The 27,197-nt window shown below is 42.2% G+C and overlaps 1 protein-coding gene and 1 long non-coding RNA gene across 3 annotated transcripts in view; one reads left to right on the top strand and one right to left on the bottom strand.

The window, feature by feature from the left end:
* Nucleotides 1-449: 449 nt before the first annotated feature.
* LOC115774212 (uncharacterized) lies at nucleotides 450-2,122 on the bottom strand. The gene is made up of 3 exons (XR_004019177.1): nucleotides 2,042-2,122; nucleotides 1,425-1,526; nucleotides 450-1,333 (listed from the first exon to the last, which is right to left on the bottom strand). It is a non-coding gene; the product is annotated as an uncharacterized LOC115774212 (long non-coding RNA).
* Nucleotides 2,123-4,358: 2,236 nt separating this feature from the next.
* Nucleotides 4,359-27,197, top strand: part of LOC115774202 (C-1-tetrahydrofolate synthase, cytoplasmic-like) — a 29,683-nt gene continuing 6,844 nt past the window's right edge. For both annotated transcript variants that reach the window (XM_030721360.1, XM_030721359.1), the window contains exons 1-7: nucleotides 4,359-4,495; nucleotides 6,404-6,506; nucleotides 7,316-7,400; nucleotides 15,492-15,551; nucleotides 15,718-15,771; nucleotides 15,853-15,989; nucleotides 16,072-16,172. In XM_030721360.1, the coding sequence (XP_030577220.1) occupies nucleotides 6,406-6,506; nucleotides 7,316-7,400; nucleotides 15,492-15,551; nucleotides 15,718-15,771; nucleotides 15,853-15,989; nucleotides 16,072-16,172 (538 nt within the window). In that variant the 5' untranslated portion in view covers nucleotides 4,359-4,495; nucleotides 6,404-6,405. The remainder of the gene's footprint in view (nucleotides 4,496-6,403; nucleotides 6,507-7,315; nucleotides 7,401-15,491; nucleotides 15,552-15,717; nucleotides 15,772-15,852; nucleotides 15,990-16,071; nucleotides 16,173-27,197) is intronic.

Here is a 27,197-nt window from a genome sequence, read left to right as displayed (position 1 = left end):
GCTGGGTAAAATTGATGCTATATTTCTAAAATTCTGAATAAGATTTATTTAAATTGAATAAATAAATCAAGTTTCATAAACTTATAACTTGTATCAGTGTCACTTAATTCAGCACATTTTAACTGCAACTGTTGGTTATGTTTACTTAATTGTTCAAATTCTCTTTGAACTAGTACCGCGTCTTAAAATCTATTTACATCTCTCTGTTGAATCTACTTAATATCATACCTTCTTTTTTGCAAGAATTAATTGAAAGTCAGTTAAGAAATTATCACTTAATATACAAAACCAGCAAGTATACATTTATTTAAGTAATTTTGCTAACATACACATTTTTATCATTTTCTTAAACCATGTTTGTGTAAAATTTAAAAGTACAAAGTGAATAAGTTATTTGTGCCAATTCAAAATTCCTCTATTAAAATTAAAATTAAAATTAAAATTATGTATCCCTGGTGTACACAGCAGAGTCACAAAAGCAAGCCCCTCAATAAGTATGAAGAACTGACTTTTTTACGAAATGCAACACTGAAACTCAGACATGTGACAGTGAACAAAAAACACTACATCAGAAAAAAAGATTTGTTTTCAAATGGTTTTCAAGAGTGGCAAGAACTTTGAGGCCCACAACCAGAGTGATAAAGTATTTCTGTAGGCAAACAAAGACACCCTGTATTTGAGGCAGAACAATTGCACAGGTTGACTTCTTAGTGTCAGATCTGTACAGCAAGTGCTTACAAATTAAGAGTTGCACAAAACAGATGAAGGTCAAACAATTTTGTCCATCTTCATATTGGAACTGTGAGGTGGTTTAAAGTGAAAGTGGACTGTATTCTGTCACTGATATCCATAGATCCTAAGCTGGTGGCAAAGTCCTCATAGTCAAATCAAGAAGCTCTGCATTTTCAAAACATTTGTCATTGTCAAAAGCATTACATCATATCCTTCAAATCAATGTCAATAACATTTGTTTTTCTGAACAAGTCCTGAAGACTTACATGCAGCACAAAATTCTGTGCCCTCAAGTAGCCAGTAACTTGCTCTTGAGGTTGTGTACTTTTGGGGAAAGCTTTGACCCATCCAGCTCGAGGAAGAGTTTCTGAAAGGCTTCAAAAGTGTACCTGACCTCCTTGGGGTACACAAGAGTCAATGCATAAGTCACAACCTTGAGCATGGCACGAGCCCTTAGAAAGTTGCCCAGGTTAGCTAGGACCTTTGTTCCATCTATCGCAATACCAATGTCCTCTTTATCCTCTGACGGATCAGTTTTGATGCTGTAGATCTTCATTGCTTGTCCAGAAAGGTTCTGTGCCACATGGTCTTCATCTGCATCCTACAATAGGAAAAAATATATATTTTAGACTGTAAAGCTAAAGATGATGGTCAAAAAACAGAGATAGAAGGATATATGCATTTTAACTTACACAATACTCTGTAAAGAGCGGAACTGCAGATTCCCCAAAGTACAACATCAAACACTGGATGACAAGGTCTCACGTCAAGCTGACAGTAGGATTGCTAGGAGCCTAAAATGACAAATTAATATTACTGAAGATCATAGTTCAGTTTTTAACAGGACACTTAGATTTAGAGAAACCATTGTTAATAATGCAGTGCCAAAGCAGCAAGTCTTTTGAATCACTTACTGTCTAAACTTAGGTTTCAGCAGACCAGCAATCACTCCAGAAGGTAACCAGTCCTTCCATAAAACCAATACATTTCAAATGTCATGTTTATCACTTAAAATCATTGATTTTGTGGTATCACCCAATACTTTTGGCAATATAGTGTATATAGGGCACACTATTTAATTTCTGTACGTAAAGATGAAAATATTTTGCATGAACCAATTAAATGGTCACATTTTTGAAAAGGTGTGATGAACAATGTCTAATTTGGTTACTATTAAGTGCATACAAACTGCTGGAATTACAAAAGTATCCACTTATTTAACATTTTATAGACACCACAGGCTAACATTTTCTCTTAAAGATTTGATGCAAACATAAATAAAACATTATATGGCCAAACTTATGGTTACCTTCAGTAGGACAGTCCACAACCTTAATCCGATGGCCCCACCCTTTGAGTGGAAAAGGTTCAGAAGCCTAGGAGAGTATTCTTCCAGCCTGGACATGAACTTTGATTCCAGATGCACTGTTGTAATTTGGTGAAACTCATCCTGGATCTATAAGACAAATGATGAACCTGTAAATATTTGTTATTCAAAACACCTGAAGCATGCTTTATGCAGCACCGAGCTGATACCAAGCTGTCTGTGCGTCCTTGCGACTGTCCGCCATGCAACTTTCCCACACTAACAGGTGTGTGAGCTAGGTGCCCTGGTGGAGTAGAAAGGCACCAAGTGCCCAATTAGGGCGCCCTGGGCCCACTCTCCTTCTCCAAACTGACACAAAGTGTGGGAATTTGCTGGGGGAAAAGTAGATAATTCGACTATGATCTCTATATCTCAAATGACCGCGAACAGCAGAGTCTGCGCGGTTTATTATAATGCGCACAATTCGCCCGACTCAGTATTAGGAGCCTAGTTACTAACCTCTCACGTTAACGGCGTTAGTGTGATAAAATTTCAGCACAACCAATCATCAAGAGTTTGATAACACGGAATAAATAGGGATTGAGGACATTTCTTGTGTGCCTTCGCGCTCACTTTTTAGCTAGCTTGTTGAGGTGGGGAGGCATGGAAGCTACGACTCTGAATTACGATAAACTGGACTAAATAGAACATACTGCCAGTAAACTTGTGAGGTTACTCACGGTAAAGTAATACAATATCCAACTGGTTGAACAACATAGACTTAAAGTGTTACTTTTGAAGCCTCTTACCTTGAATAAAATTGCATTCCACGGGCAGTAACACACTTCAACCAACGGTCGTGTGGAGCAGTTTCTGGCTGGGGCGGAAGTGTACGGCAGTTAAAAGCAAAGAGTTCCCATTGGGTAGAATTTACTAATTATTTGACGTTGTTGAACTTACTGATAAAATGTAATTAAATTCTACTCAATAATTTTGAGCTGAAAGTATTTTTTGAATACTAAGTAAAATTCAATTAATAAATAATTAAAAGATCATTAAATCAACATAATAATATACCAAACTACACACAGTCATTTTTTTATGAAAAAACTACTAATATTTATTTTGTAAATATTAATTTAGCCCAGTCACACTTTTTAGAGTGCAGAGCTGAGCTCGTAAGTAGAGCAGCTTGTATCTCAAACAAATTTTCCCCATTTGAAATAACGGAAATAGATTTAATCCGTTCCAGCCCTCTGACAAGTCCCCAAAATATCCCAAATTATGAAAAAATACATGTTTTTAATGAATTAAATTACATTAATTAATTTTTAAATTACAATAAAATTACAATTAAAAATTACATTTTTCAAGCTCCAGAGACTGTTTTTAATTAAGACAATTATACACAGATAAAACATTAAAAAAATAAATAAATAAAAGAAAAATAAGGTAATGTAATCTTAGGGTGGGGGAAGTGGGTGGATGATGAAGCCCGGCAGCGTCTCTGACCCGAGGGCGGTGCGGAGCTCCTGAAGAGGCACCTCCACGGTGCCTCTGCATTCTCCTGCAGTGATGGAGGTGGTGCTTTTAGAGGGAAACAGGCTGTTTGTGTATTTACATGTTTTCCTGTTTCCCTAATTACATTTTCTACTTAAACATTGTGGCTCTTTGGCCCTAAAACCAGAATCTGATGCCGAGCCTCTCTGCAGCTCCAGTGAGGCTTTCTTCACTTTTACTGTAGCCTACATTTCCCAGGATGCACTAGAACACTGTGTCCTTAGAGCCACCCTGCGTCTCAGAAGAATTCAGGAAAATCCAGTGGATTGGCTCTATGTGAAGAAAAACTAAGTCCCTCCTCCTGCTCCTCCACTATCACCTGGAATCTGATTGGTCCTCCAGCTTCCTGCAGTTTCACCTTTGACCCCCTATCCCAGTATCAGTCTGGTTCTCCTGGTTTGAGTCAGTTCTGAGCAGGAACAGCTCTGACAAACACACACACCCAGTTTACATGTATGGAAGCCCATTAGTGTCAAAACTACTTATTTTTAGTGTATTTAACAGACAAAATGCACAAAACACACAGTATACAGACACACCTGAAATCTAACATGCATATGTGTATAGTTTCATTAACACACACACACACACACACACATATATATATATATATATATATATATATATATATATATATATATATATAAAACGTATTCCTGGACACAGAGCTGACAGTTTCCAGCTGTCCACAAACTTTTGCCCAGCTCAGTCTGGTCAGTCACCTGTGAGGTCAATAATTAACTCTCCATGAAGTGTGTGAATAGCTGCGGCTGCCTCTTCTTCCTCTTCAGGTTCATGGTCATTACGTTGCAGTATTTTTGTCACTGCTCGGCTTCCATACATGACAGAAGCACCCACATAGACGGAAACATCTGCTGCAGCTGTTTGTCCCTTCAGGTAAGAAGCTGTGGCTCTTTGTATCTTTCAGGCCTTCTTTTTGCTTCTTCAGCTTGACTTTGTGCAACTTTCAGTAGCTTTCCTGAAGTTTCCAGTACTCAGAAATCATGGAAAGCTTCCAGCTGCTGGTGAACGTGGTGAATCTGCAGAGTAGTCTGTGCTGGGTGCAGCTGCAGTTTGATTCTTCTCTGCAGAGCGCTTTTAATCATTAACACGTGACCTGGTTTATTTATAGGAGCAGAGCTTTGTAACTCCTCTGTGAGGCATCAAGTAGGGACAAGTTCAGGAAACCAGTTCCATGCTGATGTGGAGGTTTGAAACAAAGCTGTTTGAGAACCTGAAGGAAACCTTTAAAGCTGTGGACACTTCCTCTGATTCACACATACAAACTTTCATGCTTCATGAAAGTTTGGAAACACACAGAGAGGAGGAAGGGAAGGATTTGTGCATGTGGAGTGAAACAGAGTCCCAGCTTGTGGGAATAACGTACACTGCAGTAACTGGGAGGAAATGGCTCCACCCTGGGGCTCCCTGCACCTGAACCAGGCCTGGTTGCTTTGTGTCCATCTGAGTCATCTGTTGTGTGTCATTTTGTGTCTCTTTGCCTTTGATTTTGCACATTTCCTGTCCCAGCCGGGTTGTGTTTTATGTGTGTATTGGCCTTGATGAGCTGTCGTGCTGTCAGCTGATGATTGTCTGTTGGGTCACGTCCGGTTTGAGCTTTGTTTGCTCAGCACAAACCAGCAGACTCCAACTAAAAGGCTTCTCAGTCACAGGATAGAAGACTTCAAAGAGTCTGGAGAAGGTCTCCAACCTCCTGCAGTCTCAGAGCTGGTTGAATTCTCTGAATCATCAGAACTTCCTTTACAGTATTACTTCCTGTACCAGAGGACACACTGGATCATTCTTTATGGCTTCATCTTACAGACCCCTGCAATTAACCTACCAACCCTCAGGGGGTGGGAGGTGATGCTCTTTTGTTGCATGTGCTACACCCTCACCTGGAAAACCCACAGAGACAGCTGTATTTGTGGACGGCTTTCAGCCTGATTTAACAGAAACTGCAGACAGAACTTCACTTTTCTGGATCACTGATTTTCTCAGCAGGTCAGAGGTTGAGACGAGCTGAACGAGCACAGGCTTCCTCAGGGTTCGGTTTCATCTCCACACATCAGCTACTGCACTTTTCCTAACAGACATTTTAGTGATCCTGATAGAGAGGAAGAGCACGGGCCACTTCTTCACCATGGTGTGACAGGGCAAAGCTTACCCTCGATGCTACAAAGACTGGGGGAAGGTTTGCTGATAATAGGAGCCGATGCTGTCTGCGGCTCATAGAAATTCTTTGGGGTGTTGCAGACTGAACTGAGGCTGCATGGCAAACTGTCTTTATTCCTGATTTCTTATCAAACCACGGAGGTTTGGTGCAGACTGGGCAATGTAGCTCTGAGTTACAGCAATTTTTTTCTTCATGACGAAACATCATAATGTGAGATGCTGCCAGGGTCACGCCCTTCGGCGAAAACTCGCAGTTTTGAAAACAAAGTAAGACCAACTCCTTAAAGCTTTCCAGAGGAAATTTGAGATGGTTCTGCTCAACCACCTTGGAGCTGGACCTCAAAGTGTAAAACATGACATTTCCTGTTCCTACTATCCATCATCCATCCATCATCCTGTTCCACTTGTACTTCTCAGGCTGATCTGATGAATGAAAAATAGAATCTGAGCTCACAGCAGAAAATAATGAAGCTCATTTTAAAGTATTGATCCATCAGCGTTGGTGTCTGTGTCCCAGATGTTTCCAGATGTTCCAGGTGTTTCAGTCCATATTGTAACATAAGGAGATAATAGTTTATCTTTCCTAACCTGGTTCAGGCAGCTGATGCTCTCTCTCTCTCTCTCTTTCAGTCATGTTGTCCTGGGCCGCCCACTCGCTCCGTCTCGGGGCCACTGGTTGCCAAGGAAGCTGGCGCTCCATAGCAACGATCATCTCTGGGAACAAAACCTCCAAGTAAGTCTGAGATCACCCAGGCAACCACAAACCAAACCAGGAAGCACACGTATCATCATGTGGGACCCAGAGTATGACTGGACACATGAATATACTTTAACCCCCCCCACTGAACTGAAGCTTGTGTTTCTGTATTTGCAGCGCAAACAACAAGTAAAGTGGAACTATTATAAACTCATGTAAGCCTGGAAGTGTCTTCTGTCCAAGTGTGCTGCAATCAGTTCCTGCTGAACAAACACAGAAAAACTGACAATCCATATCTGAGAGCTTCGAGACGGCTGATCAGAGCAATCAGAGTCCTGCAGAACTGTAGAAGCTCTCAAAGGGCGACGCAGTGGGGCACCCGGGCAGCTACGGGTGGAGCAGGCAGCCACATGCATATGCCGCTTTGCAGTGAGGGTGGCACGAGCTCGAGTCCCGGCTTGTTGTCAATTTGTCCTCGTGTCTTCCTCTGTGTCTTTCTCCCATTTCCTGTCACTCAATAACTGCCAATAAAGCCACTATGCCAAAAAAACAAATGGGTGACACAGGTGGGGGTTCACAGCACCATCACACAAACCATCACAAAACTGAGTGCTGAGCCCACTCTGAGTCACTCACAGGCTCCTCAGCCGCCGGCTGAAGTGAGGCGAAGGTCACACTGAACACGTTTCAGGTGCTCAGAGCCGTTTCCTGTCAAACACGCTTCTTTACTATCATGTTGGAGCACCCAAACAGGGGAGGGGGGACTTGAACCGGAACCAAACACCACAGGTCACCTGCTCTTAACCGTTTGACCTTTGACCCTGACCTTGCATCTGTGTGTGCAGGATGGTGAGAGAGAGACTGAAGAAGGAGGTGGAGAAGATGGCAAGCCAGTTTTCAGGGTTCAGACCCAGTCTGGTGGTCCTGCAGGTGAGAGAATGTGGCGAAGATTCATAATAATAATAATAATAATAATAATAATAATAATAGGAGAGTTCTTGCTGCTTATGTTGGCACTGTTCCCTTAAACTGACAAATACCAGCCCATCATCACTCAGACTAAAACTTAGGTGAAAGTAACAGAACTGAATGAAAGCAAACACAAGGGGCTGATCACACCTGTCTTCACCTGCCGGTTCGTTAAGGCCAGCGGAGCTGAGCCGGTCTCAGCACACTGTAAAAAAAGAAAAGTTGAGTCAACTTAAAAAAGTAAAGCAACCAGCTGCAAAACTTTTTTGAGTTTACTCAACTAAGGGCTAATGAATTGTGTCAACTTGAGTTGGGAAGTTCAGTCATTGTGTTATCTTGTGTTTTTCAAACTTAAGATTGCTATTCAGAGCTACTCATGTACTTAAGTCAAATATATTTAAATTACTACATTTGACCAAACTGGAAACTTCATTTAAATTGAAAACATGTAGTGACAGCAGTGCATATTCTTAGTTGAGAGATTCTTACTTTGAACTTAAAATGTTTAGTTAGTTTAGCTTAACTGTCCGTTAGTTGAGTATACTCAAAAATATTTTGCAGTGTTGCCTCCTTTTTAACCAACTAAAAACTGTGCAGTCTTGTAGAAAATCTTGTAGAAATCAAAAGACAGCAAAGAAGTTTTCAAACAGAGACTTTTTAATATCAAAATTTGAAAGCATTTTCTGTAAAACAAAATTACCATCTCTATAAGTTCTATTAATAACAAACATTAAAATGGTAGACAGCACAGGGTCAGTACACATCCTTATAATCAATTTTTTAGCCATCCAATCCAGCATCATTCACTAAGGTTCTGCTATATAAAGTGAATAGGAAAAAAAGTAACTTCTTTCATAGCATATGAAAAGGTAAGACACTATGTAGTAGTAATAAAAGGTAGATAAAAAAATTATAATACATCTCAAGTGCAGGATCAGCACTAGATAAATCAGCTGTACTTTAATCAAGCAATGAGGTAAAAAAAATAATAATAACTGAAACTTTTCAAATTACTTTATAACTTAATGCAAAAGTTGGTCACTAAAGAAAATCTGTTAGAATCCACTATCCTAGTCTCTCCCATATAAGTCTGTAGTTGCACATCTAATCTATTAGAGGACCCCGGCTATACCACATTTATCCCCTACTTAACGATTACCTGTTGATCAAATTTGTCTAGAAGGATCCTGATGTCCTTTCCGAGTGTTCCACAGCGTGATCAGTATAGCCTGATAAGCTGTGATGAGTGTGCATCCAGTGATGACAGGAAAGTCTTCTTCAGTTCTGCTCAAGTCATTCTGAAGAACTCTGCAAATATGTAAAAGAGGTGATTCATGCTCAATGCTGTGGCAAAAAGAATATGAAGAATTGATTCAAGCCTCACATTTAATTCAATTCAATTCAATTTTATTTATATAGCGCCAAATCACAACAAACTGTCGCCTCAAGGCGCTTTGTATTGTGGGTAAAGACCCTACAATAATACAGAGAAAACCCAACAGTCAAAACGACCCCCTATGAGCAGCACTTGGTGACAGTGGAAAGGAAAAACTCCCTTTAACAGGAAGAAACCTGCAGCAGAACCAGGCTCAGGGAGGGGCAGTCATCTGCCGCGACCGGTTGGGCTGAGGGGAGAGAAAGACATGCTGTGGAAGAGATCCAGAGATTAATATCAATTAATGATTAAATGCAGAGTGGAGTATAAACAAAGTAAATAAGGTGAATGAGAAACAGTGCATTATGTGAACCCCCCAGCAGACTAGGCCTATAGCAGCATAACTAAGGGAGGGTTCAGGGTCACCTGATCCAGCCCTAACTATAAGCTTTATCATAAAGGAAAGTTTTAAGCCTAATCTTAAAAATAGAGAGGGTGTCTGTCTCCTGAATCCAAGCTGGGAGCTGGTTCCACAGAAGAGGTGCCTGAAAGCTGAAGGCTCTGCCTCCCATTCTACTCTTAAGTATCCTAGGAACCACAAGTAAGCCAGCAGTCTGAGAGCGAAGTGCTCTATTGGGGTGATATGGTACTATGAGGTCTTTGAGATAAGATGGTGCCTGATTATTCAAGACCTTGTAGGTGAGGAGAAGGATTTTAAATTCTATTCTAGATTTAACAGGGAGCCAATGAAGAGAAGCCAATATGGGAGAAATCTGCTCTCTCTTTCTAGTCCCTGTCAGTACTCTAGCTGCAGCATTTTGGATCAGCTGAAGGCTTTTCAGAAAGCTTTTAGGACAGCCTGATAATAATGAATTACAATAATCCAGCCTAGAAGTAATAAATGCATGAATGAGCTTTTCAGCATCACTCTGAGAAAGGATGTTTCTAATTTTAGAAATATTGCGCAAATGCAAAAAAGCGGTCCTACATATTTGTTTAATATGTGCATTGAAGGACATATCCTGGTCAAAAATGACTCCAAGATTTCTCACAGTGTTACTGGAGGCCAAAGTAATGCCATCCAGAGTAAGTATCTGGTTTGACACCATGTTTCTAAGATTTGTGGGGCCGAGAACAAGAATTTCAGTTTTATCTGAATTTAGAAGCAGGAAATTAGAGGTCATCCAGGCCTTAATGTCTTTAAGACATTCCTGCAGTTTAACTAATTGATGTGTGTCATCTGGCTTCATTGATAGGTAAAGCTGAGTATCATCTGCATAACAATGAAAATTGATGCAGTGCTTTCTAATAATACTGCCTAAGGGAAGCATGTATAATTTAAATAAAATTGGTCCTAGCACAGAACCCTGTGGAACTCCATAATTAACCTTACTGTCTGAAGAAGACTCCCCATTAACATGAACAAATTGGAGTCTATGAGATAAATATGATTCAAACCACTGCAGTGCAGTACCTTTAATACCTATAGCAAGCTCTAATCTCTGTAATAAAATGTTCTGGTCAACAGTATCAAAAGCTGCACTGAGGTCCAACAGGACAAGAACAGAGATGAGTCCACTGTCAGAGGCTGTAAGAAGATCATTTGTAACCTTCACTAATGCTGTTTCTGTACTGTGATGAATTCTGAAACCTGACTGAAACTCTTCAAATAAACCGTTCCTCTGCAGATGATCAGTTAGCTGTTTTACAACTACTCTTTCAAGAATCTTTGAGAGAAAAGGAAGGTTGGAGATTGGCCTATAATTAGCTAAGACAGCTGGGTCAGTGATGGCTTTTTAAGTAGAGGTTTAATTACAGCCACCTTGAAGGTCTGTGGTACATAGCCAACTAATAAAGACTGATTGATCATTTTTAAGATTGAAGCATCAATAATTGGAAAGACTTCTTTGAACAGTCTAGTAGGAATGGGATCTAACAAACATGTTGCTGGTTTGGAGGAAGTAACTATTGAAGTTAACTCTGAAAGATCAACTGGAGCAAAAGAGTCAAAACAAATACCAGCAGTGCTGAAAGCAGCCGAACATGAAGAATAATCTTTGAGATGGTTATGAATAATTTTTTCTCTAATGTCTAAAATTTTATTTGTAAAGAAATCCATGAAGTCACTACTAGTTAAAGTGAAAGGAATACTACAGAGCTCTGACTCTTTGTCAGCCTGGCTACAGTGCTGAAAACAAACCTGGGGTTGTTCTTATTTTCTTCAATTAATGATGAGTAGTAAGATGTCCTAGCTTTACGGAGGGCTTTTTTATAGAGCAACAAACTCTTTTTCCAGGCTAAATGAGCATCTTCTAATTTAGTGAGACGCCATTCCCTCTCCAGCTTTCGGGTTATCTGCTTTAAGCTGTGCGTTTGTGAATTATACCACGGAGTCAGGCACTTCTGATTTGAAGCTTTCCTTTTCAGAGGAGCCACAGTATCCAAAGTTATACGCAGTGAGGATGTAAAACTATTGACGAGATAATCGACCTCACTGGGAGCAGAGTTTAGGTAGCTGCTCTGCACTGTGTTGGCACATGGCACTGAAGAGCATAACAATGAAGGAATTAGATCCTTAAACTTAGTTACAGCACTTTCAGAAAGACTTCTACTGTAATTAAACTTATTCCCCACTGCTGTGTAATCCATTAAAGTAAATGTAAATGTTACTAAGAAATGATCAGACAGGAGGGGGCTTTCAGGGAATACTGTTAAGTCTTCAGTTTCTATGCCATATCTCAGGACAAGATCCAGAGTATGATTAAAGTGGTGGGTGGGCTCCTTTACATTTTGAGAGAAGCCAATTGAATCTAACAATAGATTAAATGCAGTGTTGAGGCTGTCATTCTCAGCATCTACATGGATGTTAAAATCACCCACTATAATGATTTTATCTGAACTGAGCACTAAATCAGATAAAAAGTCTGAGAAATCAGACAGAAACTCTGAGTAAGGACCAGGTGGACGACAGATAATAACAAATAAAACAGGTTTTTGATTTTCCCAATTAGGATGGACAAGACTAAGAGTCAGGCTTTCAAAAGAATGAAAACTTTGTCTGGGTCTTTGATTAATTAATAAGCTGGAATTGAAGATTGCAGCTAATCTAACAAAATATGTAGTTAACAAATTCATAAATACCAGCCTGTTCTTCAAAAAACAACCCTGGCCACTTCTTCATGACTTGATGGCCACTGCTGTGCATTCTCACACTGCATAAGTTGTGCTGATGAACCTTGGTTTGTGCTGGTGGATGGAGATGAAGATATACTGAGATAGAAGAGATTGAAGACTTAGAAGCTGTTTCTTCAGGCTGACCTGATGATTTCTGCAGAATCCTCAGTACAGCTCTTTCTTGAGGAAGCTTTGAATGCCTGTTAAATTACAAAGTTCATTTCCAAAATCAGGGTCCTCAAACTGAATCAAAAATTATGCTATGTACTTTGCTGCCACACAGGTCTTTAAATTCAGACAATTATCAAAAAAAATGTGACTTGTTTACCAGTCTGTTTATAGACTCTTAAAATGTGGGATTTTAACACACCAGTTGTCCTGAAAGTGCAAATGCAGTCTGTATACAGGCACAGAAGTGAGCAGAATTTTCTCTGTAATGCTTTAAGAGCACATCTTGACTGGGGTGGGGAAACTTGCACTCTTTGCACCGCATCCAAATCATATGAAGCAAGGAGGACAAAAAAAAAAGTACAAGTACTAATAATGTGAGTAATTTTAAAAAATCTAATGCTTGGTTCAGCTAGCTGCATTGGCTTGGCAGAAGTAGAACATGCTGGGTTTCATTCGGGAACCTGTTAACAGATTAGAGCATTCAGAGTAACAACGTAAGACAAATTGGTGTCTCGTCTCCTGTCTTGCAGTGAATCACCTAGAAATTTATTCAGTATCACCTGTTTTTCACCTTCCCATCAAAAGTTCATGACAAAGAAAGCTGATGTGATATTGACATTGTTCCATCAAAAAGACTAACAACTTTCACCATAGTTTTAATGTCTGAGCTTTTTCTGAATGGCACAGACATGAAGATACATTTTTTCTGATGCTCTCACAAAACTACCTGCCATTAAGGGGCATTAACTAAACTAAAACTAAAAGTATTAAGACAGAACTGGCTGTAACAGTGTGGCAGCAGAGATGCAGGAAAGACACAGCAGTGTTAACACATGTACAAAGTATTATATGTGTTTATGTAAAATGCATATCCCTGTTCTGGGAGGTAACAGCTGAAGTAAAGAAAAAAATAACAGCTGAAATTCACATCACAGCCAGCACAACACACATAGCAGAGAGCAGTGCAGATGTGGGAAAACGTGTCAGCGATGATCCACTCGTGTTAAAAGGTTGTTCTTTCCAAATGATGGAAATCTCAACAGAGAACTTTAATGCTGCTAATGTGGGTGAAACGCTCTGCTTACAGAGACGCCTGAGCTGCAGAGTTTGAACCAAGCATTGAAGCAACAAATTTGTGTTGAGGATTTTTTTATAGTCGAAATATTCGAGTTACTCGAGGAATCATTGCAGCCCTAATGCAAAGTATGAATAAGTAGTAGGACCTGTAATGAAACTAACTTGCCAAAAATAGAATTTAAAAGCAGATTTCAGTGATTATCACACACAACTCAAGGTTTTTACCTTAACTAAGGTAAGGCATGAACGTGTTTTTAACGTAAGACACAAAATTGAAGAATTACCTCAATGCAACCCACTCCACCTATGCAAAAAAACAAAAACAAACACTGCGCATTACTTTTGGGTTAATCATTATGGAATTAAAAACATAGGTGCATGATGTACAAAACAGACTGTTGCTTTATGTTTTTTCATTACCTGCAAAGTAACCTGTTACATCACTGAATCCAAGGTTCACCACCACTAATGTGAACTATGGTGGAGAAAAGTGTAGCAACATGCTAACTAGCTGGCTAACCAAAACAGACCAACCCTGCTAGACTAAAGTTGTACCCTTGTACTGAAAGTATTAGCTTTAAAGCAGACATTATATATGTGCAAATTACTTTCACCACACAAAACATGTTACATAAATGCGAACTTGAAAAAGGCGGGATTTGTGGTCGATCACTTTACCAAACTGCCATTCCTGTAAAGATAGCGATCGAAAACGATCGCTATCAGCTGAAATTCTCAGCCGAAATGCAGCGCCAGGCGATCAACCACTGACTAAAACCCTTAGCTTAACATAACATAAAAAAACTAGAAGGACAAATAACATAAAGCCTTCCCTGGTTTGTTTGTCCTTGAAGTAACGTACAGGTCATACTGCTTCCCTAAGGTGGTGTCAAATGCACATGCGCAGTAGTGCACAGCATGACGCATGCCCATGTTTGTTACTACAGCAGATCCCCAAATCACTATCTGAAGTTTGTTCAACCTAAAACTTTAAGTAGGTTGCACTACTTAGAGAGAAACTTAAAATTTTCAGTTGGCTCAACTTTTTAAAGTGTATTTATTCTCAGCTTTTAAAAATAAGTCAGAGTAACAAATATGAAGTTGGGCTTTTTAGAGTGCGCAGCTGCTCCTCTTCTCAGACCGCTCAGATCAGAGAGCCTTCCGGCTCACCTGCTCACACAGGCCTCGTTAAGCTTAACCTGACTGGCAGCGCCCCCTGTTGGTGACACATGCTGAGCACAGAGAGGGGTTTTTCATTAGTTATAAATGGACTGGACACAATATTAAAAACACCCCCGACTGAGTGCATGGCTATGTGTTTGCACCTGTGCTGATAAAAAATTAGACAAGGACAAAGAAAGTAGAACACCTGCCTCCAAACGCAGGAACTGTGCTGCATTTTTGTCTCATTATGATGATGTCACAGGTTTATAATGTCAGAGAGATGTGCTGATCTGTGGATCCATCACTGCTGAAACCACACAAACCAGCAGCTGAGCACAGAGCTCCCTCCCAGTCCAGGTCCACGAGGAGCCCTGGGTTTCCTCTTCCAGGTGAAGTATTCCCGCTCCTACCTGTATGCTTCATCATGGAGATGTGCTGAGCTTGGAGCTCCTTCATGTTAAAGTGTATCTGGATGATCAGGATGCCTCCTGGGCTCCTCCTCACCTTGGAGGTGGACTCACTGTAGATATGATGGATCTCTGTAAGACAGCAGCTCAGGATGCTGCAGGAGACCATGGAAGATGTCAGAGGGGAGGAGCATGTCTGGAATACCTGATTAATCTGCTGGATGGATCTTTATGGAGCAAGAGAGTTTGGAAAACTGCAGTCAGATTAAAAACTTTTACCTCATGTTCACTTTCAGGTTGGAAATGTGTGAGTTTCAGTGTGAGTAACACACTCAGACTGTCTGCATCCTGTGAGCTGCTCACTCACACTGAACAGACACAAGTAAACACCAACCCAGTAAAACTGCTCTGAGTGTAACTGTACTCAGATTACAGCTGCAGCCTCATCCAACACGGTCACTTCTGCTGCCGCGAACAAAGATGCCCCAAAGCTTCACTAACCGCAGGGTGACAGTGGTCGTGCCACTGTTTGATTTCCACTCCATCACAGAGGCAGCTGAAACCTTTCAAAATAAGAGCATAGATGTAAAAGTTCAGTTTTTTGTGTATATGTTACAATAACAGGACGCCACCCACATTCAAGGTGTGTGTGTGTGTGTGTGTGTGTGTGTGTGTGTGTTTCAGGCAGGAGACAGAGATGACTCTAACCTGTACATCAGCACCAAACTGAGGGCTGCAGCCGAGGTGAGAATCACATACATACACGCACGCACACACACACACACACACACACACACACACACACACACACACACACACACACACACACACACACACACCACAAACTGTGAGCTGATTCAGAGCTGATCATTAACTGCTGATCAATGCAGCTGCTCTTTGTTTCCTGCAGATCGGAATAGAAGCCAAACACATCCGACTGCCGAACACAACAACGCAGGAGGAGGTCAGACACCGATGCTCTCCATCATCATCACCCGGCCCTGATTGAAGGTCTGACGGCTTCCTGTTTCCTGTCCTCCTGCAGGTTCTGCAGAGCATCATGTCTGTCAACGAGAACCCATCCGTGCACGGTCTGATCGTCCAGCTGCCGCTGGACTCTGTCAACCACATCGACACCGATCTCGTCACCAACGCTGTGTCCCCACAGAAAGATGTGGACGGGTCAGTGAGTGCATCACGTCTTGTTTGTCACCGAGCACTCATCACTAATTCTGCGTGTGTGTCTGTGTGTGTGTGTGCGTAGGCTGAGCTGCATTAATGCAGGGAAACTGTCTCGAGGAGATCTCAGCAGCTGCTTCATCCCCTGCACTCCCAGTGGCTGCATGGAGCTCATCAGGCAGACAGGTAGCAGCAGACTCATGAAGCCTTTTGTATTTGTGTTGTGGTGTTTTGAGTTTTGTATTCCTTGAGTTGAGGCTCCTTTCCCTGGATGGTTTAGTTATGTTTATATCACGGCTAAAAGCCGAGGGCAAAGGGAGGACCCAAATGCAATCTGCATCGACCACCTCATGCAAATGCAAATTTATTAACCCTCCTAAAACCTGACTACCCAGGGTTGAGACCAGGAAGCAGAGTTGCAGTCTTACACGCCTCTCTGCAGCTTCTCTCCTCCTGCCATCCCCCCAAAACCCCATCCCCATAGAGTCGGTGCCTGCTCCCAGACCACCAAAAACCAAAGCTAAAATCAGCAAAAAACTATTTAAGCATAAAAATTCAAAAACAATAAATAATACAGCTTCATCAACTGCACCAAAAAATAAAACAATTAAATGTGGATTATTAAACATTAGGTCTCTCTTCCAAGTCCCTATTAGTAAATGATTTAATAATTGATCAACGTATTGATTTATTCTGCCTTACAGAAACCTGGTTACAGCAGGATGAATATGTTAGTTTAAATGAATCAACACCCCCGAGTCACAGTAACTGTCAGAATGCTCGAAGCACAGGTCGAGGAGGAGGAGTAGCTGCAATCTTCAATTCCAGCTTATTAATTAATCAAAGACCCAGACAAAGTTTTCATTCTTTTGAAAGCCTGACTCTTAGTCTTGTCCATCCTAATTGGGAAAATCAAAAACCTGTTTTATTTGTTATTATCTATCGTCCACCTGGTCCTTACTCAGAGTTTCTGTCTGATTTCTCAGACTTTTTATCTGATTTAGTGCTCAGTTCAGATAAAATAATAATAGTGGGTGATTTTAACATCCATGTAGATGCTGAGAATGACAGCCTCAACACTGCATTTAATCTATTGTTAGATTCAATTGGCTTCTCTCAAAATGTAAAGGAGCCCACCCACCACTTTAATCATACTCTAGATCTTGTCCTAACATATGGCATAGAAACTGAAGACCTAACAGTATTCCCTGAAAGCCCCCTCCTGTCTGATCATTTCTTAGTAACATTTACATTTACTTTAATGGATTACACAGCAGTGGGGAATAAGTTTTATTACAGTAGAAGTCTTTCTGAAAGTGCTGTAACTAAGTTTAAGGATCTAATTCCTTCATTGTTATGCTCTTCAGTGCCAACACAGTACAGAGCAGCTACCTAAACTCTGCTCCCAGTGAGGTCGATTATCTCGTCAATAGTTTTACATCCTCACTGCGTATAACTTTGGATACTGTGGCTCCTCTGAAAAGGAAAGCTTCAAATCAGAAGTGCCTGACTCCGTGGTATAATTCACAAACGCACAGCTTAAAGCAGATAACCCGAAAGCTGGAGAGGGAATGGCGTCTCACTAAATTAGAAAGATGCTCATTTAGCCTGGAAAAAGAGTTTGTTGCTCTATAAAAAAGCCCTCCGTAAAGCTAGGACATCTTACTACTCATCATTAATTGAAGAAAATAAGAACAACCCCAGGTTTCTTTTCAGCACTGTAGCCAGGCTGACAAAGAGTCAGAGCTCTGTAGAGCCGAGTATTCCTTTCACTTTAACTAGTAGTGACTTCATGGATTTCTTTACAAATAAAATCTTAGACATTAGAGAAAAAATGATTCATAACCATCTCAAAGATTATTCTTCATGTTCGGCTGTTTTCAGCACTGCTGGTATTTGTTTTGACTCTTTTGCTCCAGTTGATCTTTCAGAGTTAACTTCAATAGTTACTTCCTCCAAACCAGCAACATGTTTGTTAGATCCCATTCCTACTAGACTGTTCAAAGAAGTCTTTCCAATTATTGATGCTTCAATCTTAAAAATGATCAATCAGTCTTTATTAGTTGGCTATGTACCACAGACCTTCAAGGTGGCTGTAATTAAACCTCTGCTTAAAAAGCCATCACTGACCCAGCTGTCTTAGCTAATTATAGGCCAATCTCCAACCTTCCTTTTCTCTCAAAGATTCTTGAAAGAGTAGTTGTAAAACAGCTAACTGATCATCTGCAGAGGAACGGTTTATTTGAAGAGTTTCAGTCAGGTTTCAGAATTCATCACAGTACAGAAACAGCATTAGTGAAGGTTACCAATGATCTTCTTACAGCCTCTGACAGTGGACTCATCTCTGTGCTTGTCCTGTTGGACCTCAGTGCAGCTTTGATACTGTTGACCATAACATTTTATTACAGAGATTAGAGCATACTATAGGTATTAAAGGTACTGCACTGCAGTGGTTTGAATCATATTTATCTAATAGACTCCAATTTGTTCATGTAAATGGGGAGTCTTCTTCACACACTAAGGTTAATTATGGAGTTCCACAGGGTTCTGTGCTAGGACCAATTTTATTTACATTATACATGCTTCCCTTAGGCAGTATTATTAGAAAGCACTGCATCAATTTTCATTGTTATGCAGATGATACTCAGCTTTATCTATCAATGAAGCCAGATGACACACATCAATTAGTTAAACTGCAGGAATGTCTTAAAGACATTAAGGCCTGGATGACCTCTAATTTCCTGCTTCTAAATTCAGATAAAACTGAAATTCTTATTCTCGGCCCCACAAATCTTAGAAACATGGTGTCTAACCAGATACTTACTCTGGATGGCATTACTTTGACCTCCAGTAACACTGTGAGAAATCTTGGAGTCATTTTTGACCAGGATATGTCCTTCAATGCACATATTAAACAAATATGTAGGACCGCTTTTTTGCATTTGCGCAATATTTCTAAAATTAGAAACATCCTTTCTCAGAGTGATGCTGAAAAGCTAATTCATGCATTTATTACTTCTAGGCTGGACTATTGTAATTCATTATTATCAGGCTGTCCTAAAAGCTCCCTGAAAAGCCTTCAGCTGATCCAAAATGCTGCAGCTAGAGTACTGACAGGGACTAGAAAGAGAGAGCAGATTTCTCCCATATTGGCTTCTCTTCATTGGCTCCCTGTTAAATCTAGAATAGAATTTAAAATCCTTCTCCTCACATACAAGGTCTTGAATAATCAGGCACCATCTTATCTCAAAGACCTCATAGTACCATATCACCTCAACAGAGCACTTCTCTCTCAGACTGCTGGCTTACTTGTGGTTCCTAGGATACTTAAGAGTAGAATGGGAGGCAGAGCCTTCAGCTTTCAGGCGCCTCTTCTGTGGAACCAGCTTCCAGCTTGGATTCAGGAGACAGACACCCTCTCTATTTTTAAGATTAGGCTTAAAACTTTCCTTTATGATCAAGCTTATAGTTAGGGCTGGATCAGGTGACCCTGAACCCTCCCTTAGTTATGCTGCTATAGGCCTAGTCTGCTGGGGGGTTCACATAATGCACTGTTTCTTTTCATTCACCTTTTTTACTTTGTTTATACTCCACTCTGCATTTAATCATTAATTGATATTAATCTCTGGCTCTCTTCCACAGCATGTCTTTTGTCCTGTCCCCCCTCAGCAGATGACCCCCCCTCCCTGAGCTTGGTTCTGATGGAGGTTTCTTCCTGTTAAAGGGAGTTTTTCCTTTCCACTGTCACCAAGTGCTGCTCATAGGGGGTCGTTTTGACTGTTGGGTTTTCTCTGTATTATTGTAGGGTCTTTACCCACAATACAAAGCGCCTTGAGGCGACAGTTTGTTGTGATTTGGCGCTATATAAATAAAATTGAATTGAATCTAGGACAAGACAGCAGGAGGTAACTGTGCAATATTTATTTACAACGTCAGAAAATAAAGTGACAATGCCAGGTGAGGAAAATCCCAGGGGAGATTCTGGTAGGGCATTCTTTCACTGGAAACAAGCATGGAGGGAACACTCAGGTGAGAGAGGACTCCTCTCTGAATAGAGAGAAGGATAGAATAGAATAGAATAGAATAGAATGCCTTTATTGTCATTATACAGGATGTACAATGAGATTGGAGGGCCACTCCTGTTCAGTGCCATGTAACAGAAAATCAAACTCTCTAAAATGAAAATAAAAATATTATAAAAATATTATAATCTAGTATAATCAATATGATCAAGAGATATACAGAAAATAAACAATGTGTAAAATATACAAAAAATAGAATGTATAAAAATATATACATACATACCTACATTGGTGCATCTATACAATGTAAGAAAGTAAATGCGTGTATACATATAATAATGAAGATGATGAATATTGCACTTGGTGAATGAATATTGCACTAGTGAATGAATACTGGATATTACACAATATAGGAGTGATAGATATTGTTCAGTATGAATAATAGATATTGCACAGAGATGTGGGTGCTGCACAGTTACAGTGGGTGAGTGTGTGAGTTCAGGGTGGTGATTGCTCTGGTGAAGAAAACTGTTCTTGAGTCTGTTTGTTCTGGCTTTGATGCACCTGTAGCGCCTGCCAGAGGGCAGCAGGTCAAACAGGTCAAAGCCAGGGTGTGAGCTGTCCTTGATGATGTTCCTGGCTCTGCTGATGCAGCGGGAGGTGTAGATGTCCATCAGGGAGGGGAGAGGACAGCCAACGATTCTTTGTGCTGTCTTGACTACCCTCTGAAGCCTGACCCTGTCTGCCTCAGTGCAGCTGCCGTACCATACTGTGATACAGTACATCAGCAGGCTCTCAATGGATGAGCGGTAGAAGGTCAGCAGCAGGTTTGAGTCCACTCCGACGCTTCTCTGGCTGATGAACTCAACATCTTCTTTGCGCGCTTTGAGTCGGGAAGCCGACAGCCCGCTGCGCTCCCGGCCGGAGGGGCGGAGACACTCACTGTGATGGAGCGCGACGTGAGGAGGGCGTTTAGACGTGTAAACACCAGGAAAGCGGCTGGACCAGACGGTATTAGCGGACGTGTCCTTAAGACCTGCGCTGACCAGCTGGCACCTGTGTTTACAGTGATATTCAACCTCTCACTGAAACTGTGTGTGATTCCCACCTGCTTTAAAAAGTCCATCATAGTCCCTGTCCCAAAGAAACCACACCCCAGCAGCCCCAATGACTTCAGGCCCATAGCACTCACCTCTGTGGTGATGAAGTGTTTTGAGAGACTCATCAAGACATTCATCACCTCCTCACTGCCCACCACCCTTGACCCACTACAGTTTGCATACCGGCCAGACAGATCCACAGATGACGCCATATCCTTCCTCCTCCACAAGACCCTTTCACACATAGACACTGGTAAGGGGAACTATGTGAGAGTGCTGTTTGTAGATTACAGCTCAGCATTCAACACCATAGTTCCCTCCAGGCTGGTCTCTAAGCTGCTGGACCTGGGCCTGGGCCCATCCCTGTGCAGGTGGGTTCACAGCTTCCTGACCAGCAGACCACAGGTGGTACGAGTGGGTCACCTCACCTCATCCTCCCTCACCCTCAACACTGGATCCCCCCAAGGCTGTGTGCTCAGCCCTCTGCTGTACTCACTGTACACCCATGACTGCGAGGCCACGTCAGAGTCCAACGTCATCATCAAGTTTGCTGACGACACTGCTGTTGTGGGACTAATCTCTCACAATGAGGAGACAGCCTACAGGAGAGAGGTCTCCCGCCTGGAGAACTGGTGCCAGGAGAACCACCTCCTGCTCAACGTCAGCAAAACGAAGGAACTGATCGTGGACTTCAGCAGGAAGCAGCAGAGGGACTACCATCCACTTGTCATCAGTGGTGCTGAGGTGGAAAGAGTGGACACCTTCAAATACCTGGGAGTGACCATCTCACAGGACCTGTCCTGGACTCATCACATAAACATCACTGTGAAGAAGGCCAGACAGCGTCTCTACCTCCTCAGGCGGCTGAGAGACTTCAAGCTCCCACTCAAGGTGCTCAGGAACTTTTACACCTGCACCATCGAGAGCATCATGCGTGGGAGCATCACCACCTGGATGGGAAACTGCACCAAGCAGGACTTCATGGCCCTAAAAAGGGTGGTTCGTTCAGCTGAACGGACCATCAGAACCACCCTCCCCAACCTGCAGGACATTTACACCAAGCAGTGCAGGCTGAGGGCCATGAAGATCCTAAAACAGCCCAGCCACCCCGGACACTCTCTCTTCTCCCTGCTCCCATCAGGCCGGCGTTACCGCTGCCTGAGGGCTAAGACTGAAAGGTTGAAGAAGAGTTTTTACCCACAAGCCATCCGTCTGCTCAACTCTGAGCCCTAACTGGACCATTATTGCACAGTGTAAATATCATAATTTAAAAAGTGTGTATAGTGTAAAGTATATAGAGTATAGTGTATAGTGTGAATTACTTTTTTTTAATTTTTATTCTTATTTATATGTGTGTGTATATATGGTTGCAGGTACAAAATACATTTCACTGTGCATTGTACTGTGTATAACTGTGCATGTGACAAATAAACACTATCTTATCTTATCTTATCTCTTATCTTATCTTAAGTTGTTCTTCCTGAGGACCCTCAGGAAGTGAAGTCGCTGCTGAGCCTTCTTGATAACAGCTGTGATGTTATCTGACCAAGAGAGATCAGCAGAGATGAGGACACCAAGAAACCTGAAGGTGTGGACCCTCTCCACACGCTCGCCGTTGATGTAGAGGGGAGCTGGGTCAGTCCTGTGCTTCCTGAAGTCGATGATGATCTCTTTGGTTTTCATGGTGTTCAGTACCAGGTTGTTCTCTGAACACCAGGCTGTCAACTTCAGGACCTCCTCTCTGTAAGCTGCCTCATCTCCCTTTGAGATGAGTCCGACCACTGTGGTGTCGTCAGCAAATTTGACGATGAGGTTGTTATTGTGGGCCGGACTGCAGTCATGGGTGTAGAGGCAGTACAGGAGGGGGCTCAGCACACAGCCCTGTGGGGAGCCAGTGCTCAGTGTGCGGGTGGAGGAGAGATGGGGGCCAAGTCTCACAGTCTGGGGCCGGTTGGTTAAGAAGTCCTTGATCCAGGAACATGTGAGAGGGGGGAGGCCCAGGGTGTGCAGTTTGGTGGTGAGAATGTCCGGGATGATTGTGTTGAACGCTGAGCTGTAATCCACAAAGAGCATGCGAGCGTAGCTCTGCTGCTGCTCCAAGTGGCTCAACACAGAGTGGAGAGCTACAGCGATGGCGTCCTCTGTGGATCTGTTTGCACGATATGCAAACTGATGGGTGTCGAAAGTGGGGGGCAGGTGGTCTTTGATGTGCTGGAGAACCAGCCTCTCAAAGCACTTCATGATTACCGGTGTGAGGGCCACAGGGCGGTAATCATTTAGGCTGGTGACAGATGACCTTTTGGGCACGGGGATGATTGTGGCTGTTTTTAGGCAGGGGGGGATGACTGCTTGGGCCAGGGAGCGGTTGAAAATCCTGGTGAGAATCAGGGTGAGCTGGTGGGCACACGCTCTGATCACCTTGCCAGGTACTCCGATAAGTTCTTGTTTGCCAGAAAGAAGTTAGTGGTTCACAGGCAATTCCAGGATGATGCAGAGGATCTTACTTGTTAGCCGGTCTTGTGAAATCCGTGGAAGAGATATAGAGTTGCTGTGGAAGCCTTGAGGTTGTCCAGGAAGGCAGGCAGGCAAAGGGTAGTGATGAGGTAGATCCAGAAGGTAAAGGTGGGTGGGAATATCCAAAAACACTGCCAAATGCAATCAGAGTTGAACCTAGTAGCATAGGTGCAAGGCAAACACAGAGGTATGAGCAGAGGCGCAAAATCCACAAGAAGGCCTGGAGTTCCTACCCCACAATCACAGACACTCTGGTGAAGACTGAGGAATCAGGCTGAGCCTTAAATACTGCGCTGATGGCCACTAAACAAGAAACAGGTGTGACAGCCCTGACCGCCAGTCCCACCCTAGAGGCAGGAGGAACTCCATGCTGCCTGCCTCCTGGAGGAAAAGGAAAAAGAGTTCACAGAATAGCAGCATTGTGTGTTTCATGTGTGTAAAACACACATGAACATCAACAGGGAGAAACATAAAGAAAAAAACATGAACTCAAAACTGAATAAACTCTACAACAAACTTCAGCGTCAGTGCAGAACACGTGGTGTATGATTTAAGAGATTAAGATAGTGTTTATTCGTCACATGCACAGTTATACACAGTACAATGCACAGTGAAATGTATTTTGTACCTGCAACCATATATACACACACATATAAATAAGAAGAAGAATAAAAATAATTAAAGCCGCAAGCGGCGATGAGCGGGCCCTCGCACCCGGCGCGCGTCGACCCGTGGCACGCTCCAGCCGAACCGCGCTCGGAGGTTCTCGCAGACGAGAGAGTAGCTGGCTCACCCGGCTGCTGACAGCTCAGCAGGCTAGCCGTACTTCGCGTCGATCGTCTCCCGCTTCCACTAGGTGGCGTCGGTGAGTGCCCACTAATTAATATGTCACAATGCTTTATGTAATGCCTGCAGCCATCAATGAAACTGTAATGACCATAGGATGATGAGTATCAGTGTCCTACTGATTTCCTGTTGCCACTAGGTGGCGTTATGAGTGTGAAACAAAGCTGATAGAGGGGTGTGTCCAGTCTCCCTTACCCTCCCATTAAGCCTGTGAAGTTTGAGGCAGATCGGACAATGTATGTCAGAGATGTAACAATTTGGTGCACTGTGGTATATGAGTAAAATCCCACATTTAGAGGGTTGCTACGGCAACACCGTTCAATATTCTACAAACCATGAATATCTTTTGATGGGCTACTTGTGTAGATGATCTGGAGCCATTTTGGTGTGACTGGTTGAAAAGCTGTAGTAGAAGATGATTCAAATAGCAGGCCTGAAAAATGTGAAAAATGCTGCAAAAATGACACCTTAATTAGAACATGTCAGGCTTCCTGTTGGATTTCGGCTATCGGTCCAAGAGACTTTTTTGTACGTGTTAGGATGTTACTTCAGCATGCACGATTTCAGGTACACAGACCAAGCACTGCCCTGGGGCTGATGTTTAGAACCTATCTGGGCCTGAAATGGAAAAAAAGTCCAAATTCAGAGGGTTGCTACGGCAACACCGTTCAATATTCTACAAAACCATGAATATCTTTTGATGGGCTACTTGTGTGGATGATCTGGAGCCATTTTGGTCTCACTGGGTCAAATGCCCTAGGAGGAGTTGAGGCAAAAAGGCCTGAAAAAGGCGAAAAATGCTGCAAAAATGACACTTTAAAGTAAACGTGGCTGACTTCCTGTTGGGTTTGGGCTATCGGTCCAAGAGAGTTTTTTGTAGACGTTAGCATCTTACATCAGCAGGCACATTTTCAGGTACATAGAGAAAGCACAGCCCAGGGGCTGATGTTTAGAATCTCTGTGAATTTGAAATTGAAAAAAGTCCAAATTCAGAGGGTTGCCATGGCAACACCGTTCAATATTCTACAAAACCCTGAATAACTTTTGATGGGCTACTTGTGTAGATGATCTGGAGCCAATTTGGTGTCACTGGGTGAAATGCCCTAGGACAAGTTCGTTCAAATAGCAGGCGTGGAAATCGCAAAAATTGACACCTTCAATTGAAGATGGCCGACTTCCTGTAGGGTTTAGGGTATGGGTCCAAGAGACTTTTTTGTACGTCTTAGGATGTTACATGAGCATGTACATTTTCATACATGTAGATAAAACGTAGCTCCGGGGCTACTCAAAAAACTTGCTATTTTAAGATATTCCGAGCTGCCACTAGGCGGCGCTCTAACGTTTATGGACTTTATGCATATGAGTGTGTTCAGGGCAGCATGCTTATCACACCACTGAAGTTTGAGCCAGATTGGGCAAGTTGGCTTTGAGTTACAGCCATTTTTGTGTTCATGGCGAATCATCGAACTTTGCCGTCCCATAAGGGTCACGCCCTTTTGTCAAAAACTCACAGTTTTGAAAACACAGTAAGTCCAACTTCTTAAGGCTTTCCAGGTGAAATTTGAGATGGTTCTGCTAAACCACCTTGGAGCTGGACCTCCAAGTGTAAAATATGACATTTCCTGTTCCCACTAGGTGGCGCTGCGACTGATATTAAATATTGTCATATGTATGTGTTCAGGGGGGCACCCTCATCCTACTGGAGAAGTTTGATGCACATTGGATCATGTAGGTATGAATGAGAGGCAATCAAAATTTCATGGCGAATGATCAAAGTTCAAAGGGGCATAAGGACCCCTCCCCCTTGGCAAAAACTCACCATTTTCGAGATTTAGATTCCCCTGGGGGTGTAGGTTAGACAAACCAAATATGAAGATGATAACGTCTAAAACCTCTGAGTTATTAGAAAAAGTGTGAGGGCTGCAAATCGCCAAATTTGCATAATTAATTCAAAATGGCGGACTTCCTGTTGGGTTTAGGGCATGGCTCCAAGAGGATTTTTTGTGCGCCTGGACATGATATACATGTGTATGAAGTTTCATTCATGTACGTGAAACACAGCGGTGGGGCTCCAGTTTAGGGGGCGCTAGCGAGCCATTTGGGCGCGCCCTTGCCCGAGCCCATTAAAATACTTAAATTTTCACCAGGTGTGACGCATGTGCAAAGTTTCATGAGTTTTTGAATATGATAAAGCCCCCAAAAAGCCAATTCATTTGCCTGAATAATAATAAAAAAAATAATAATAATAATAATAAACGAAGCAATTACAATAGGGCCTTCGCACAGTTCGTGCTCGGGCCCTAAAAAAGTAATTCACACTATACACTATTCTCTATATACTATACACTATACACACTTTTACGTGGGTACACACTTTTACGTGGATACACACTTTTACGTGACATCAGAACGGAGCGAATGTTGGACAAAAACAAACTTTTTGAAGGAGTCAAAGGTCAAATCCAGCTGCATCCTGATGTTCTCACCTCCTGAAGCTGCTTCTGTTTTGGAGCTAGCTTGGTTAGATGCTCTAATTAGTCTTGCAGGGTCTTTGCGGCCTCTGTACAACCTACGGAAGTGGCCGACCTCATGTCCTCATTCATGCTTGTGTAGCTGGATTGTGTGTGTTAATTACCTTGTGGTCGTGCTGGTGTTTTATATGCGGTGCCAGTTGGGACTTTTTTGGTCCTCGCTCTTTGTGCTCAGTTTTTTGGCTGCAAACATATTTG

Source organism: Archocentrus centrarchus, chromosome 24, assembly GCF_007364275.1.
Source record: "Archocentrus centrarchus isolate MPI-CPG fArcCen1 chromosome 24, fArcCen1, whole genome shotgun sequence".
NCBI lineage: Eukaryota > Metazoa > Chordata > Actinopteri > Cichliformes > Cichlidae > Archocentrus > Archocentrus centrarchus.
Note: the sequence above shows the minus strand (reverse complement) of the source record. Positions and strands in the feature narration are given on the sequence as shown.